This window comes from Martes martes, assembly GCF_963455335.1.
Source record: "Martes martes genome assembly, chromosome: 17".
In the NCBI taxonomy this organism is placed as follows: domain Eukaryota; kingdom Metazoa; phylum Chordata; class Mammalia; order Carnivora; family Mustelidae; genus Martes; species Martes martes.
This window is the reverse complement of record NC_137905.1, coordinates 41,601,817-41,620,316: the sequence shown is the minus strand read 5'-3', so window position 1 is coordinate 41,620,316 and position 18,500 is coordinate 41,601,817. Positions and strand designations below refer to the sequence as shown.

The 18,500-nt window shown below is 44.7% G+C and overlaps 1 protein-coding gene across 1 annotated transcript in view; it reads right to left on the bottom strand.

Moving 5' to 3' along the window:
- The window catches only part of GARRE1 (granule associated Rac and RHOG effector 1), a 50,034-nt gene that overhangs the window by 14,204 nt on the left and 17,330 nt on the right, over positions 1-18,500 (bottom strand). The window contains exons 2-7 of the mRNA XM_080828664.1: positions 11,849-12,052; positions 7,080-7,220; positions 6,768-6,863; positions 6,470-6,631; positions 5,422-5,580; positions 2,482-2,579 (exon numbers count right to left, since the gene is read on the bottom strand). Coding sequence (XP_080684790.1) covers positions 2,482-2,579; positions 5,422-5,580; positions 6,470-6,631; positions 6,768-6,863; positions 7,080-7,220; positions 11,849-12,052 — 860 coding nt within the window. The remainder of the gene's footprint in view (positions 1-2,481; positions 2,580-5,421; positions 5,581-6,469; positions 6,632-6,767; positions 6,864-7,079; positions 7,221-11,848; positions 12,053-18,500) is intronic.

Below are 18,500 nucleotides of genomic sequence, written 5' to 3'. Positions count from 1 at the left end.
TTGAAAGCTCTGTACTTTTACCAAAAGCAACCACCAGAGGGAGCCTCTCCAAGAAATTATAGTCTACAAGGTCTTTCATGGAGGTTCAATGAATTACAAAGAATCAATTACTCTCAATGAATTACTCATGATACATGGAGAGTTCTGGAAGTAAATTGCAGCGTTCACCATTTTAGTACTAGTCATTTATATTCACTCAATTATTCAAAAGTTCAAACTATTTTCTCTAAAATGAGAATCCTGGTTAAGTTTAGTATTTTTCAGTAAGAACCTGAGTTGGAAAACAAATTAAGAATTCAGGGACACTCGGGGTGCCTGGGTGGCTCAGTGGGTTAAGCCTCTGCCTTCAGCTCAGGTCACCTCAGGATTGCAGGCTCCACATTGGACTCTCTGCTCAGCAGGGAGCCTGCTTCCCCCTCTCTCTCCGCCTGCCTCTCTGCCTACTTGTGATCTCTGTCAAATAAATAAAATAAAATCTTAAAAGAAAAAAAAAGGGAATTCAGGGACACAAAAATCTTACAGAAAAGTGAGCTTTTGGTTTGTTGTTTGATAGGAATGAAGAAATGTATATAAATCAACAATATGTCATCTCAATAATCAAATAAAAAACTTAGTGGGGGAGGAAACTGAAAGAAGGGAGATTTTGGGACATGAAGTAAACTTCTCACCCTCACCTCATATATCAACAAGTCCTAAGACTTTGGCAGAGTCTATCACTGGACCCTCACATTTCAAGGAGAAATGGTTTAAATAAAACTCGAATGTATGACCCAGCTACCATCCTGGTCCATACAGGCACCAAGCGTGCCATCATGCCTTACTCCCTCTCTCTTTCTTCCTACCAGAATGTTTCAAAATTTATCTATAGGGTTAAATACTCATTCATATCATAACCTTTTTTTTTAAGATTTTATTTATTTATTTGACAGAGAGAGAGATATCACAAGTAGGCAGAGAGGCAGGCAGAGAAGAGGGAGGGAAGCACGCTCCCCGCTGAGCAGAGAGCCCGATGCGGGGCTTGATTCCAGGACCCTAAGACCATGACCTGAGCTGAAGGCAGAGGCTTAACCCTCTGAGCCACCCAGGTGCCCCTCATATCATAATCTTTTTTTTTTTTTAAGATTTTATTTATTTATTTGACAGACAGAGATCACAAGTAGGCAGAGAGGCAGGCAGAGAGAGAGAGAGAGAGGGGATAGCAGCCTCCCCACCGAGCAGAGAGCCCGATGCGGGGCTCAATCCCAAGACGCCGGGATCGTGACCTGAGCAGAAGGCAGAGGCTTTAACCCACTGAGCCACCCAGGTGCCCCCCTCATATCATAATCTTAATAACAGAAGTCTTCCAACACTTTCAATAGCTCAGTTTTTGCTATTTATTAATAAAGTTATGATGCTGCTCTGTTAGCTGGATCTATGCACATCACAAGGATAAATCCCCAGAGGCAGAACTGTAGAACTCCTGAGGTCAGATTTCTTATTTTAGGCTTCTGATACACTGAACTGCCCTCCAGAAAGGCCGTGTGATTTATCCACCTACTGTGCCTGTTTTTGCACAGTCTGGCCAAACTTTTATATTTTTATTTATTTTTTTAAAAAATTATTATTCTAAACCAACTTAACAACATCTGGGCAAAATGACGGCATATTGTTTCTTTACTCACCTTATCAGGTGAGATTGCACATTTTCTTCATCTATTTGTTGACAGCTGTGTTGTTTACATTATTTTTTGGCTACCTATTCATGCACCTTGTCCATTTTCTTACTCCTTTGTAGGAGCTTCTGTTTTAATAAACTAAGAAGAGGGGCACCTGGATGGCTCAGGGGGTTAAAGCCTCTGTTTTTGGCTCAGGTCATGATCCCAGGGTCCTGGGATCGAGCCCCGAATCGGGCTCTCTGCTCGGCGGGGAGCCTGCTTCCTCCTCTCTCTCTCTCTGCCTGCCTCTCTGATCACTTGATATCTCTGTCAAATAAATAAATAAAATCTTTTAAAAATAAATAAATAAAATAAACTAAGAAGAATACTTTATCTGTTGTAAATTTATAAATGTAATTAAATAATAAAAAATAAAAATGGCTCAGTCTGTCCCCACACTTCTAATGGCACGAGCTCAAGCTCATCAGGGTTGTTACTGGAACAAAGGAGGAGAAGGGATTCTATGTTCTATGCTCAGCTTTAGAGATTTAGGGAAAATGAGGTACTCTGTTCAAAAGCTGTAGACCCAGTAATAAAGAGAAGATAATATTGGTCATTATGATACATGAGTACGTAACATTTTACTTATATTATTGGTCAAAAGACTATTTTTCAGACATCTTGGCTTCCTTCTCATGGACCGATAACCACTGCCCGTGTACCCGCCCAAGCAGCAAGACCTGACATGCTACCCAACATGGGGTTTGTCCAAAACAAAGCAATCTTTTCAAAGATGTGTACACTTCAATCAGAGCCTACGCTTGTGTTAATAGAAGAGTCACATTACCATGTGGACGGGACTTGAACCACAATTCTGGAGCCCTCTAAACTGATCTGGGGGGCATAAGCTTCTTTATTTTCAATCTGTGCTGTGTCAACTACCACCTAAGAGAAAGAAAGAATAAAAACAACAGTCAGCTTTCCGAGAGGCAAACGGATCACAAACAAATCTAATACATGAGCCTACTGATGTGAGTGACTCTGGCAAGTGACTCAATGCAGAGGCTACTCCAGAGCCCAAGGAAGACAAGCACAAGTAATAAAGATGACTGAAGATAGTTATACTTTAATGAGCAGAAACCAAATTCTGGGTATAGGATGTACTGAACTCTGTAAGGACTTTCAGTACTTTTTCCAAACCATAAATATGTTAATTAGGAATTATTTTGTTTCCTTTAGTTTTTTTTTTTTACTTTATGAACTTGAAAGAAGTAAAACCATCATTAAAAATCTAACCACAGCTTCAGAAAAGTCCATTTATAATGACTGAATACAAGCTAAAAGTGGATGAAGCTTTTTTTTTTTTTTTAAAGATTTTATTTATTTACTTGACAGACAGAGATCACAAGTAGGCAGAGAGGCAGGCAGAGAGAGAGAAGCAGGCTCCCCGCTGAGCAAAGAGCCCGATGCGGGGCTCGATCCCAGGACCCCGAGATCATGACCCGAGCCGAAGGCAGCGGCTTAACCCACTGAGCCACCCAGGCGCCCCGAATGAAGCTTTTTTTAATGGATCATTTTATCCTCAGCCACCAATAAAAACAGAATTAGTTCAGAAAGGTAAAGATGATTCTTCTCTCACTGATTTCTTCTTTTCTTTTCGTGCCATTTTTTTTTTTTTTTTTTTTTTTTAAGAGAGAGAGAGAAAGAGAACACATGAGCAGGGAGTAGGTAATGAGGGGCAGAGGAAGAGAGAGAAGCCCAAACAGGCTCCATACCCAGCATGGAGCCTAACGTGGGGCTGGATCTCACAACCCTGAAGTCATGACTTGAGGCAAAATCAGGAGTCAGAGGCTCAACTGACAGAGCCAACCAGATGCCCCAACGATTTCTTCTTATTTGGAATAGAGTCTTTAACATTACACAGATGATGTAGTAGCCTAGGTAGAGATTTCGACAAAATGATGAATATATTTTCAAATAACTAAAAGAATTTAAGAAAATAAGCATAAAGCACTTTAAAAATAAATCTGTTATGAGGCACCTGGCTGGCTTAGTCGGTGGAGCATCCGACTCTTGATCTCAGGGTCATGAGTTCAAGCCCCACATTGAGTATAGAGATTACTTAAAAATAAATAAATAAATCTGTTATACTGCCAAAGTCATGCAAAGCTGCTTATTTTGATTCCAAATTCAGCCTCTAATGGAGCTGATTTCCACTGTTGCAAACAGAATTCCCAGAGCTGGTCTGCAATGTCCTTTGGAAAAGACTTCCTGTCCAAGTAATAGCCATTGTTAGACCAGGCAGGTGTTTCCTCTCTCCGCCCATCTCCAGAGCCATAATCTAAAGGTTCTTTGTCAATCGCACACAAAGGTGCCCTGGGAGCAAGGAGTAAGGAACTGGAAGAAGTTTCTGCTCTCTCAATAACATGGGACTTTTTTTTTTTTTTTTTTAAACCTACAGTGTTTTCCCAGAACAGTCTGTGTCCTTCTGCCTTACTTTACTCACTCCTTTTTGGAGAACTTATGCCATGGTTCTCCTAGTTTCAGCTAAAATGACCTCTGGGAATATGGATCAATTTCCTAGAGGCAGTAGGCTCTCACATCAGCAGGGGGATCTCCAGCTTACTCCTTACTCCTCTTAGGGGTTCCTGTAGTAAGAACTAGAACCTAAAGGAAGCATAAGTCACCTGGCCCTATCCAAGGCAGCGCACCCCTGAGCTAGGACACCTGAGCCCTCTACCCACGTGAAACAAGAGGACAGCATCCTCCCCATGGCTCCATTCACGAATAAAATAGGAATTAAAGTAAGAAACAGTTCTTTAAACTTTCTTAATCTCAAATTAGTCTGCTTTAACCTCTGACTAAAATGCTGTATCTTGGGGTGCCTGGGTGGCTCAGTGGGTTAAGCCTCTCTCTGCCTTTGGCTCGGGTCATGATCTCAGGGTCCTGGGATCGAGCTCTGCATCGGGCTCTCTGCTCAGCTGGGAGCCTGCTTCCCCCTCTCTCTCTGCCTACTTGTGATCTCTGTCCGCCAAATAAATAAATAAAATCTTTTAAAAAAATAATAAAATGCTGTATCTTTTCAAAAAGTAGCCATTTAATTCTAGAAAGTAGAATCAAGTATGTAAGGTTATATGGGTCTTAGATGCCAAAAAGCTAAATGGTGATTTCAGATGTTGATTTCCTGATCCTGCCCAACTCTGGCAGAAGTTACTCTTCTCTCCAAAGGTGAAAGGACTAAACTTACTTCATAGCCAAGGAGAGAAACAGAGCTGGGATACAAAGTGACTGATCAGGGGACGACTTACACCATGGCGGTTTCTCAGAGGAGGTGGTATTTGAGCTGACATCAGGAAGCTAAGGAGTAAGTCACATAAACACTAGAGAGAAGGAGTCATGGGTAAAAGGAGCAGCCAAGTGCAAACGCCTGAGACAGGAAGAAGCCTGGCACATCTGAGACATCCACTGTCACTCCAGGGTAGGCGAGCCAGGTAAAGAGGCCCTCCCTGTCAAATCATTATGGATGTTGTTTCTTTAAAATGAGGAAACCTGCAACATCATTTTGGAGCTAGGATCCTGGCAAATACATACCATCAATCTATAAAAGGAAACAAAAGGGCTTTTTAAGGCTGCTGTTCCTTTACCTTCTCCACGTGGTCTGCACCCTGCAGGACTGATGAACTTTCAAAATGATTCAGTATTTACACACCTGTGCCCACACCACATACCCCATGCTGGACACACGGCTCCCGGCTCTCTCTCCCCTGCATCCCACACGACCACTCACCAGTCCAGCCTGGCCAAAGAGCAGCTGCACGGCAGTCTTGCAGGTGCCCCGCCACGTGGACGGGCACACCTGGTTCAGTACTTCGGTCACAGGAAGCTCATCCCTGGGTGTGATTCCATTGTAGCAGCCCGCCTCCTTGATCAGCTGTAACATCGTATGCTACGGATTGAGAAGACGAGAGCTCACCACCCAAGATAAAGCTGTGCAAGATTCTCATATGTGTCGAAATGAATTGACAGGTACACAGCAGTCCTCCAGAAAAATGCACTTTTGTTTCAGTGCACTCCCCCATCACATCATTTTCGTGTCTCAAGCAATTGTCATCAGATACCCTCAGAGAATATGGACACACGTGCATTAATACGTGCATGGGATTTCTATACTAGCACAAAATACAGCATCATATAGCCATTTGCTGATGCAAATTGGTGAGCAATTTGGAAATTCTGAATCCCTCTAAATAAGGAGACAAAATCATCTGGTAAAAACAAATACCAATGAAAACCTCAACTTTATTTTGGATGACCAAGTGGTCAGGTATGCAGGCTCTGGAAACAGACTGCATAACCTCAAATTCCAGTCTCCTCCTTTCTGGCTGTGTGAACTCGGGCCTTAGTTCCTCTAGCCATCGAACAGAACAGAGCAGCACCCACCTCAGGGTGAGCTTTAAACAAGACCGTGCACGTGAACCCTTGGCGCCATGCCCAGCACACAAGACGGCCCATGAACAGTCACAGTCACTACAGTAGTATGACAAGACTTCTTATTTAATTTGCAGAAGTCCACTAAAACATCAATCATAAACAGTATTTTATAAAGTACTTTCAAAACACTTTATGTTAAACATTTAACACAACTACGAATAAAACCTGGTAAATGTCTCATTAAGGTAAGTCACCACAGTCTGCTTTTAGGCACCAATTTACTAATACCTCCTGCCTTGACTTCAGTTTTGTTTTTTAATATCTATTTTTTAAAAGCCCTTAGGTGTCCCTGAAGAACTGTTTCCACGCTCACACCCGGTTGCTGAAACCCCATGGAAAGCTACCGTCTTAAGTTTCAGGTTGTCGGCGGCCGATTCGTTGAAGGAGACACCCTTCAGGAAGTGTGATCCTATCTGCACGGGGACGGTGGGAAGCTCACACTGCATGGGCTGCGGGGGCGTCTGCCGCCGCCCTGTCTGCTGTGCCTCAGCCTCGCTGCAGCAGCCCTGCGAGAGGTTTGGAGAGGAGAGGGGAGGAGAGAAGAGGTGACCCAAGGCACACCAGCCCCAGACACCAGGCTCACTTGGGGTGGTGGATCTGCCACCCCACAGCTTCCTAGAGCAACCAGAAAGGAAAGCATACCTGTAAACTGGCTTCAATTGCCTTTGGATTCAGGTGGAAACCAGCTTTCATTGCATATTCACAGTGGCCTAAACTTTCCAGAGCTATTTTATAAGCCTGCAAAGAAATTGTTTTGTGAAGAATCAAGAATACAGCAGATCATAAAATGACAACGTCCAGTGACAACAGAAATGTAAAAGTTCTATAGTTAATTAAAAGGCTTCGGGCCAACTACCATCTTACTATTCTTTCCAATTGGCTCAACATCCCAACTTGAACTCCCTCCCGTGTTCCTGCCCCCGGATAACTATATGTCAGTTCTAAAACACTGACCTGCAAAGCACTGTCGATCTTCACGTTCAGTTCTTTGAGCTGGTGCTCAGGAATCGGCGCGCTCTGAGAACAGAAGAGCTGCTGAACCTCGATGCCTGCCAGGCGGCCGTCACAGCCTCTTTCCCTCAGTCTGGATGTCGCCTGCAACAAGAAACAGTGGCTGGTAGGTGACAGAGAATGTGAAAGGCATGAGCAATATTTAGAGAACAAGAAACAAAAAATCAAACACAGCTTAGTTAAAGCGAGAAACTCTCTAAGTGTGAGAGGTACACCAGACATTCTGGATTGTCTGTATTACCAGGTGAGAAGCCAGAAAGTTAGGAAGACAAAATCAAGCATCTTGAAGTGAGAGCAAAGCAGGGCACCTGGGTTGCTCAGTGAGTTAAGCCTCTGCCTTCAGCTGGGGTCATGATCTCAGGGTCCTGGGATCGAGCCCTGCATCAGGCTCTCTGCTCAGCGGGGAGCCTGTTTTCCCCACTTTCTGCCTGCCTCTCTGCCTACTTGTGATCTCTCTCTGTCTGTGTGTCAAATAAATAAATAAAATCTTTAAAAAAAAGAGAGAGAGGGGCGCCTGGGTGGCTCAGTGGGTTAAAGCCTCTGCCTTCGGCTCAGGTCATGATCCCAGGGTCCTGGGATCGAGCCCCGCATCGGGCTCTCTGCTCGGGCTCTCTGCTCAGCAGGGAGCCTGCTTCCTCCTCTCTCTGCCTGCCTCTCTGCCTACTTGTGATTTCTGTCTGTCAAATAAATAAATAAAATCTTTAAAAAAAAAAAAAAAAAAAAGAGAGAGAGAGAAAGCAAAGCTGACACAGCACCACTTGACTTAAGAAACCCTGGAAAGAAGACGCACCTGTCTGCTATTAATTTTGCTTTGTGGGGCGCCTGGGTGGCTCAGCGGGTTAAAGCCTCTGCCTTCGGCTCGGGTCATGGTCCCAGGGTCCTGGGATCGAGCCCCGCATCGGGCTCTCTGCTCAGCGGGGAGCCTGCTTCCTCCTCTCTCTGCCTGCCTCTCTTCCTACTTGTGATCTCTCTCTCTCTCTGTCAAATAAATGGATAAAATCTTTAAAAAAATTTTTTTTTGTTTTGTATGTCAAACCATCACATTTTTTAATTTCTCTGCTTTAAAATACAGAGAGGCTAGAATATTGGCACTTGGATTTTCCAGAATAATAATAATAAAAAAGAACATGTAAGGTTAGGTGCTCCTCTACACCAAAGTAAAAAGTCATGCCAACACAGGACAGGAAAAAAAGGTACATTAGAATGTTAAAGGGAAAATAACATTTTTAAATCTGCACCAAAAAATTTAAAAACTTATTGTTTGGTCATTCAATGTTTATGAAGGGTACATAATCAAGACAGAGAAACAAGAAACAAGAAAAAAAATGAATCAATGTCTTGCTGTGATGAAATGTAAGTTACCTATCCGTGGGCGTCAGGACCAGAGAGTACAGAAAAAAATATATTTAATTTCTTAGATGGGAGGAAGAATTCAGAATGAACTGTCCTTCAACTTTTCCATGTCCATTTTTGTTGCAACAATATTTGTACAACAAATGACATTTTTTAACAGCTGATTTTTGTTCTTCTTTGTTCTTCCGGTTTAGGAGTTGTAATATTTACCAAAATTGCAGTAAGGTAATTAGCAGCTATAATGCTATAAAGTTCCAAAGCTCCACAAATGACCTATGACTACCATTCCATCCAGTCCCTGAGTCCTAACAGTCCACAGTTTAAAACCATCTGACTCTCTTTCTAAGACTCTTTCACTCAATTAATTAATTAATTAATTATTTTAAATTTTTTATTTATTTGACAGAGAGAGAGATCATAGGTAGGCAGAGAGGCAGGCAGAGCGAGAGGAGGAAGCAGGCTCCCCGCCGAGCAGAGAGCCCGATGCGGGGCTCGATCCCAGGACCCTGAGATCACGACCTGAGCCAAAGGCAGAGGCTTAACCCACTGAGCCACCCAGGTGCCCCATCACTCAATTATTTAACCTGCAAGGTCCTGTGTTGGGTGTCACTGGATAGGCAGTCAAGCCCACAGCCTGGTCCCTACCATCCTGGAGCTGATAGCCCCAGGGGCCAAACTAAAACATTTAAGACATTTAAAATGGAGGAAAACCCCAGACCCTGAGACATCAGCATTTCAGTTATGAGTTCACAGTGGAGGAGGCGGTCAGCAGAAGTGTGGGATGGATGAGCAGACATGTCAGCAAAGAAACCCGAACCCAGTGAGCAAGGGGGACAGTGGCCACCGATAAGGTTACTGAGCAAGGCAGGAACCAGACTGTGGGATGAGGCAGGTCAAGGTGAAGGGTCTATACTTTACCCTAAGGAAATAGCAACACCATCCACTTTTATTTAAAATACTTTTTAAAAAAATATTTTTATTTATTTATTTGACAGGCAGAGATCACAAGTAGGCAGAGAGGCAGGCAGAGAGTGAGGAGGAAGCAGACTCCCCGCTGAGCAGAGAACCTGATGCGGGGCTCGATCCCAGGACCCTGAGATCATGACCCAAGTCGAAGGCAGAGGCTTTAACCAACTGAGCCACCCAGGCACCTCAACACCATCCACTTTTAAATGGAGAGTGATGAAGGATGATAAGACAGGGAGGAGAGAAGGGAGTTCATTTACTGCAGGTGTCAGGGAAGAGTAGTGATTCCCTAAATGAGGGGAGTGACAGAAAGGGACAGATCTGGGATAATACTTTGGGGGTGGGACCTTCAGGGCTTATGGATTGGATGCAGATATGATACAAAGACAGGAAGGCAAGTCTCAAGTTTTTTGGCATGAAGGACCCAGTGTGGGATGGCAGCACTTGCTAGCATGGGGAAAATCTGGGGAGCACCAGAGGTATGGGGAAAGCTAAGACTGAGCCATAAGGATACCTGAGGTGAGCAACCGCTGAATACAGGGGCCTGGAGTTCCTGTATTCCAGTGACCAGAAGTGGACTGGTCACACATATTTGAGGGCCCCCGGCACACAGGCAGTTTTTAAAGTCCAAGGCTAGATGGAGACCCTATAGGAGGAAGGGGGCCCACAGCTGAGTCTTGAGAAACTGACATTCATAAATTGTGTTAAAGAGGGGAAGCTAGCGAAGTAGATGGAGAGGATGGGCCAGGAGGTTAACGCCGGGTTCAGGGAATGCCACAGGAAGAGAGGATCTCCAAGGGCCCATGTTGCCATGAGGGCTGGATAGAGTCAGACAGTTTCCCGGATTTGGCCACACAGAAGGTCCCAGTGACCCTGAGAAGAGAAAGCCTGTTCTTGTGCAGGAATGGAAGCCGGATTTCAGTGACCTGAATGATGCCATTTATATACAGTTTTGTACTGTGCAAAATAATTACTGATGTTCTCCACAGATGCATGCATACAGAGTAAAAATACAAAAATATACACAGGACTCACAAACTCCTAATTCAAAAGAGGCTATCACTACAAAGGAAGGGATGTGAGTAAGACAGTAAAAAGGTACAAAGGGAACTCAGCTACATTTGTAAATAATATTTTTTTCTGTTAAAAATAACAGGCACGAAAGGGGCACCTGTTTGACACGGTAGAGCATGTGACTCTTAATCTCGGGGTTGTGAGGTCATGCCCCACGTTGGGCACAGAGCTTACTTAAAAATAAGTAAGTGAGTAAGTAAGTAAACAAAAGGCACGAAGCAGCAACTGGTAAAAAGTTAAGATTCACTTGATGAAGCTAAAAGGAAGACAGAGGGTAAATGGGACATTTCCTAAATGCTTGAAGTGTTTCATAATAATCTTTTTTTTTTTTTTTAAAGATTTTATTTATTTATTTGACAGAGATTACAAGTAGACAGAGAGGCAGGCAGAGAGAGAGGGAAGCAGGCTCCCCGCCGAGCAGAGAGCCCGATGCGGGACTCGATCCCAGGACCCTGGGATCATGACCCGAGCCGAAGGCAGCGGCCCAACCCACTGAGCCACCCAGGCGCCCCCATAATAATCTTTTTTAGAACGACTCAAAGGTGTGGTGGACAATTCTTCCAAGAAGTTGGCTGTGAGGGGGCACCTGGGTGGCTCAGTGGGTTAAAGCCTCTGCCTTCGGCTCAGGTCATGATCCCAGGGTCCTGGGATCGAGCCCCACATCGGGCTCTCTGCTCAGCGGGGAGCCTGCTTCTCCCTCTCTCTCTGCCTGCCTCTCTGCCTACTTGTGATCTCTGTCTGTCAAATAAATAAATAAAATCTTTAAAAAAAAAAAAAGAAAAAAGAAGTTGGCTGTGAAAAGAGCAGAGAAACAGGGCAGGACATCTCTGGATACCAAAGAGTATTAAAGTGCCTACAAGAAATGCGCTGTCACTGCCCACACCCCACCTGGCCGCCTGGCCGAGCACGGACCCTTGCAGCCAGCTCTGGCCTGTCTTTCCAGACTGAGGCTCCAGCCTTTTCTCCCTGGTCCCTCTTCCTTGAAGCTCTGCTGCATGGCTCCTGGTTGGAGACAGGGCCTTTTCTCTGGGCTCCTGCACCCTGCACACCTCCATCACAGCTCTTTCACCCCGTTTTTGTAGGCCTTTCCTCTCGGAGGATAGGAGTGGAAGCTGTCACCCCAGTGCCTGGCCCATGTTCAGCACCCAGCGGGCCCCTTCACAGAGGCATTCACCGTCAAATGAAGGAAAGAGGGAATGATAACATTCAAATCTAACACCTCTAAATGAAACACTGCTTTTAGGAACCAACAGGCAAAGGTCGACTGGAGCCTCCACTATTTGAACACAGGGCACCCAGCTCCCCCAAGCCAGGGTTACCTCTGCAGCGCCCCGCCAGGAGCGCACAGCTTCCTCCAACTCGGGCGTGTGGCTCACGCCGGATAAGCCGCCGCCGCCGTTCTTCTTCTCTGGCACAACCACCTCGGCAAAGCAGGAGTGAGCCACGGGCTGGACCTTCTGTAAGGCCTGGGTCAAAAACTGGAAATGGACCTGCACCACCGTCAGGAAACATCGCCCCAACACCTGTGAAAACAAGAGAGCCGGGGGGGTTAGCATGTGGGTCGCCACCACATCAGCGCAGCACCCTGTTAACCGTCAGTGTGAGCAGGAGATTAACAGAACCCGGAAATGTGAAATCACAGCACGTTCGACAGTCACCCTGCTTCAGCACGATCTTTGTTCTCACGTCTGTCTGCACCTGGGTGCCTCATGTCTACAAGCCAAAATGTTGCAACCAAATAGCAAAGCCCAAGTTTCAAATGGGCCTTCCCAGTTCCCACCGCCCCCCACTCCCCTCAGGTGGACTCTGGCTCACCCTAACCCTGGTTGTCTTTGGGCTCCTAACAAACCAGAGGAACCCACAGTTCCAGTTATGTGTACACAGGATTCAGAAGGCACAGTAAAAGCCATGCGAATGAAAATCTGAAAGGTCAGTTTGACCATAAGAATGCTATTAGAAATGGAATCCAAAGATACAAGTTATTTTGGTAACAGTGTTATTAACATAGCTGTATGTCATAATTCCAGTCTTAGGAAACAAAGAAACAAAGCTGACAGACCAGTCTTCTAGGAGTCAACAAAACGTACTGGATGACCCTATTTGTCACAACAGTCGAAACTCACTCTCCTGATACCTATCAGTAGGTAGTTGGTTGATGGAGCTGTCCATCAGCAGATACTATACACAGCGGTGCCTGGGTGGCTCAGTCAGTGAAGCATCTGCCTCTGACTCAGGTCATGATCCTGGGGTCCTGGGATGGAGCCCTGCATCGGGAATCCTTGCTCAGCTGAGTCTGCTTCTCCTTCTCCCTCTGTTCCTCCCTGCTCTTGTGCTCTCTCTCTCCTCACTCAAGTAAATCAATAAAATCTTTAAAAAAAAAAATACTATAGGGGTGCCTGGGTGGCTCAGTGGGTTAAGCCTCTGCCTTCAGCTCAGGTCATGATCTCAGGGTCCTGGGATCGAGCCCCGCATCGGGCTCTCTGCTCAGCAGGGAGCCTGCTTCTCCCTCTCTCTCTCTGCCTGCCTCTCTGCCTACTTGTGATCTCTCTCTATCAAATAAATAAATAAAATCTTCAAAAAAATACTATATACATAATACTATGCTAATAATACTGTTAATATGTAACTATAATAATTTATATGCCAAAAATACTATATACCATTAATATTTTAAGATATAACTGTGCAATGCCACCCTTGGCAATGGCCAAAACTATTCTCTCATTTTTTTTTTAAGATTTTATTTATTTATTTGACAGAGAGAGAGAGAGAGAGAGAGGGGAGTGACTCCAAGGGGAGTGACAAGCAGAGGGAGAAGGAGAAGCAGGCTTCCGCTAAGTGGAGAGAGTAAGAACTTGTCACATGCAAAGCAACTTGAGCAGAGAACTTCCAGATTACTGACAAGTTCTCTTAAATTTTTAGTTGTTTTGTCCATACTAAATTTGACAATAACAACAAAACTATCTGCAACTCTTTTATCATGTTCCATAACATTCACCGTATTTTCCGTGGAGGGTCTATCATATTTCATTGGTTCACACAGTAGATTACTTACTCAAGAAATTACTTTATTGAGTTTGCAATTTATTCAACCGGTAGGAGCACAGCTGAGAGGGCCTGCTTGCTGCCAGCACTCGGTGCACTGCCTTGGGGAGGTGGGAAAGGTTGGGGAACTGTTTCCATTGCCTTTACAAGGAACTAAAATCTGATCCCAGTGCCCACCCTCTGGCCCAGTCCTGTCCCCTGAAGCCCCTAAAAGTAAGACTTGAGTTGGGCCTTCTCACCTCCCAGCACACATTTTAGATGCTGCCCTTTTCCATCGCCACTGGTCAGAGCGCTGCTTCCTGGAGAAAGTCAGGCAAGTTTCAATGGTAACATTTGTTCGCTCTGATTCTCCCCTGTGGAAGTCACCAGGGCCAGACTAAAACAAATAAACTCACACAAATCTCACACCAAACCATCAGCCCTCTATGGAGAACAATTAGAGGCTGAACTCCCACCCAAACCTCCTGGGTTTCCACTCATACCTGCCTCAAAGCTCCTTCCCATGACTGATCTATGCCAGATGGAACAGGGTGAGGGACACAGAGGAAGCGTCCTAGCAACCCCCAGAGTCACGTGACAGGAAGAGACTGAACAGCATATATTTCGTATTGTACGTAGCAGCAGTTGGCTTTCACGGAACACTCCGTGTGTACTTCACCTATCCTAAAGGTCTACCATGGAGCACCTCATTTCATCATCGGAACAACTGTATGAAGTTATTCCCATTTTACAGACAGTAAGACCGAGGCACAGAAAGGTTATGAAACTTTGTCAAAGGAACACACACTGGTTGTAACAAAGTGGTCACTTGGCTCAAGTGTCTATGCTCTTGGCCCCTGTGCCCCACTGCCTCCAACAGGCTTGCAACAGCTGGATACAGCTGTGGACTGGCAGCACCAAGACCAGGCGCATGATAAACTCAACCTTAACTGGCCTAGGCCGGAATGAGGGTATCCTGAAGCCCCACGCAGTGCAAACACAGGGGGAGTGGAGCTGACTCCTCAGACACAAACTCTTCCTCCTCCTCCTTCCTCAGCCTCTTAGCAGGCTCTGGGGAGGTGGGAAGAGGAGGAAGTGGAGACGCCAGGTACCATGTGCTCTGGGGTCACGTTCTTACAGCTTCTGACAAATACAATCAAGACATTCATTTGTTCAACATGTATGTAGTACACGAATACAAAGCACAACAAAAGGCCAAAGGACACTATAAAAGAGACAGTGAGCAAGTCCTTGTCCTCATGAGGGTTTGTTTCTTTCTTTCTTTGTGTTTTTAGAAAAGATTTATTTATTTATTTATTTATTTATTTATTTATTTATTTATTTAAGGGAGAGGGAGTGAAGCACACTCCCCGCTGAGCACAGAGTGGGACGCAGGACTCCATGCAGGACTCGATCTCTGGACCCTGAGATCACCACCTGAGCTGAAATCAAGAGTCGGAGGCTCAATCGTACTTTCTAATGGTGGGGAACAAACTGCTAAGTCAATATTGTATGTCGGGGGCTGCTGGAGATGGAAAACAAAGGGGCGAGGTGGAAAGGAAAAAGCTCTCTGAGGGAAGGACTAAGGGAACAGGAAACTACTTTTCCCCCTTCTAAAAGGGAAAATTCTGGGGATAGCCTGATGCGGGGTCCCCAGGTCCAGAATAGGCCCGTGCTGCCTGATGGGAGGAGGGGGCTGGGGTGCGTTCCTCTTGTGGGAGGAGGATGCTGTTGCTGCAGGGATAAGGGGGGAAGATGCAGGACAGTTTAAAAGGCAGACATTCGGTATGTTGTCTCCACCATTTTTACATGTTGGACCTTGGATGAGTCATTTAATTTAAATTTCTGCTCTGTAAACAAGGAATGATGAGAACCAGAGCTCAGCAATCTCTTCCCTGCCCCTTCTCCCCGCCCTTCCCCAGGATAGATGCAGCATCAGTCCCAATTACAGCTGCAACAAAATATCTTGAGAGAGGACACAGCTCAACCTCCAGCTTGCCTCTACTGGTACATCTCCTGTCACAGTCCAGGTTTCCTCCTGTGACAGACCCCACCGGCCTCTACCCAGACCTGGGCCAGTCCTTGGGGCTTCCTGACAAACCTGGAAGGAAATACAGACTCTAACGCTGTGGATTCGAAAGCATGTGACCTCAGGGCCGTGGGCAGGTATTTTGTCCTTCGCATGGAGAGCACTGCCTGGACTGTGGATTGGGGAAACAGGAGAGTGGGGAGGTCAGAGACACTGGAGTTTAAAATGTCAGCGGACAGACACCTGCAGCTCCAATAGCAGGTTCTGTTTATTGAGTGCCTAACCCATACCAAGCACTTTACTTCAGGGAAGCAACTCTGTGGGTAAGAGAAATGTACCCACTTTACAGATGATAACACTGAAGCTTCAAGAAAGAAGCCTGCTTCAATGCCATGTATGTGATAAGAGGTGGAGCAGAGACCTGACACCAGGTTATATTCAACTCCAAAAGCTGTGTTCCTAACCACCAGGCCACTGTCTCCCTAGGATACGATCCAGGACGCAGTCACAATAGTGGTGGCTCCTAAGAAGAGGGGAGGAGCCCTGTGCAGGAGCCATGACTTCTCCCACATGGTGGACTCTCCACACGGAGACTGAGAGGCATGGCTCTGTCTTCTCTGGCTGTAGAAAAGGGACTGGGACAAAAGTATCAAGCGGGATAGCCTGCGGCAGGCACTCCTAGATGGCATGAGTCTCAAAAGTTAATGATTCCACAGCAGAGAGCAGCTGCTAAGACCGGCTGGAAACAGCAATTTGAAACTGGGAGAGGGTGCAAGGGGCTTGGGAGAAAGAGCAGCTTCTCCCGCCTACTGAGGAATTCCAAATCCAAAAACATCTGTTCAGTCCTTTAGCACATCAGTCTCATTTAAGAATTATGAATAAAGGAAGTGGAATTAATTGACATTTGCATTTTTAAAAGATTAATCTAGGGGTGCCTGGCTGGCTCTGTCGGAGAAGCGTGAGACCCTAGATCTCAGGGTCGTGAGTTTGAGCCCCAAGTTGGGCGTAGAGATTACTTAAATAAATAAAACGTAAAAAAAAAAAAAAGATTTATCTATCCAAAGCATTCCAAGTTGATGGAATTTCAGGCCAATTTCAGACTTCTGCATTAAAAGAAACCTTTCAATGTGACTTAAATTCCCCATAAAGGCCCAATTCCTGAATAGAGACCATCAGTGACCTTGACCCTCTTGCTTCTCAATGTCCATGGAGCATTCTGGATATAATCAGCCTTTAAGGATCTACCAAAAGGAAACCTTGTTTTCTGGAACTCCCTGATGGCAGCGGGAAAGGGTAGGAGTTCACGTTCCCATATCCACGTACACATACCACATCTGCTGCTAAGGGTGTTGTGTTGATGGACAGAACCAGAAAACCTTTTCTTTTTGGTGATGTTTACATTTTACTAATTAAAACAGATTTTAGTTTAAGGTAACCCTATTTTGAATCCCAAAAGACCATGCTTCCTACGCCCCCATTGATGCTGAGGATCAATGGAACTCTACCTTCCTAGACATATTTCAAAATTTGGTTTTAGTTATGGCTGTTCGAGGCCAAGCAAGACCTGACTCAGCCCTGAACACACGCCTGTGTTGGGATGATGGAATACCCAAATCTACTCCATCTCCCAACATGCCTTGTGATTTTCACATTAAAACACACAGTGTCTCGCCCAGTTCATTTCCTACTCAACCTCACTTAACAATCTGTCTTTCTCAAATCCCCGGAGTGAAGAACAAATAAAACTGTCACAAACACACCCTGTCAAACATTTCCAGGAATTCTAACATTTATTTCTGATCAGTTTAAAAGTCTAGAGTGAATGAAATGGAGTCGATCTGGATTGGCCGTTTTTATTAGAAATTCCAAAGTCATTCAATCATTTCTTTCTCTGCAATATTTACTTTTACCTTAAACACAACAGTTGGTTCCAAGTATCCTCAACCTTGCTCTTTTGTTCATATGATAATTCCAGAGTTATTACATAATGATCTAACCAATAGAGCAGAATGTGATATAGAGACATAAATGTGTCTCCAGAGAAATAGAGAATGCAGCGGACCATGGCCAGGCTACGGAAAGTGCTCTGCAAAGATTAGATTACAGTATAAAAATGTAAAAAACAAACTTACTGAAACTATGTATAGTCTGACCTAAAACCAATTACAGTTGAGTGTTTAAATATTTAAAAATTTTAAAACAGGCAACTAACAAAACAACAAAGATCTCTTTGCAGTCAGTATTAACCTAGAGCAAGCTGCCATGCTACGTATAGGAGAGAGAACGAAGAAAGGGAAGAAAAGCTAATGCGTGCCCAAGGGTGGCCGAACCAACACCAAATGCTAATTATTCACACAAGATTATATATATTCTGCCTCTGGACATGCTGCCCTTGCCTGCTGGTGAAAATATCAACAGAGACAGTTTCAGAACTCCTACTTTATGGGCTGAGCACTCTGGTGCACAAAATTTTTTTACAACAGTAATACATAATCACTGCAAACAAATTAGGGGAAAAAAGATCAACTAAATAAAAATCTACTAAATATCACTAAATAGATATAACCACTGATTACATGTTTCCTCTACAGCCTACGTTTGTACCTATAGATGGATTTTTTTTTGCAAAAACTATATTTATATACTCTCTTTTACAGCCTGCTTTCCAAAATAAAATATATCAACAATTTAATGCGATGCCAACACACATAGGAAGTTTTATATTTTAGCTACATTGCTATAAATCTTTTTTTTAAGATTTTATTTATTTATTTGAGAGAGAGAGAGAGAGAGAGAAAGCATGAGAAGGGGGAGGGTTAGAGGGAGAAGAAGACTCCCTGCTAAGCAGGGAGCCTGATGCAGGACTCAGTCCCAGGACTCCAGGATCATGACCTGAGCCGAAGGCGGTTGCTTAACCA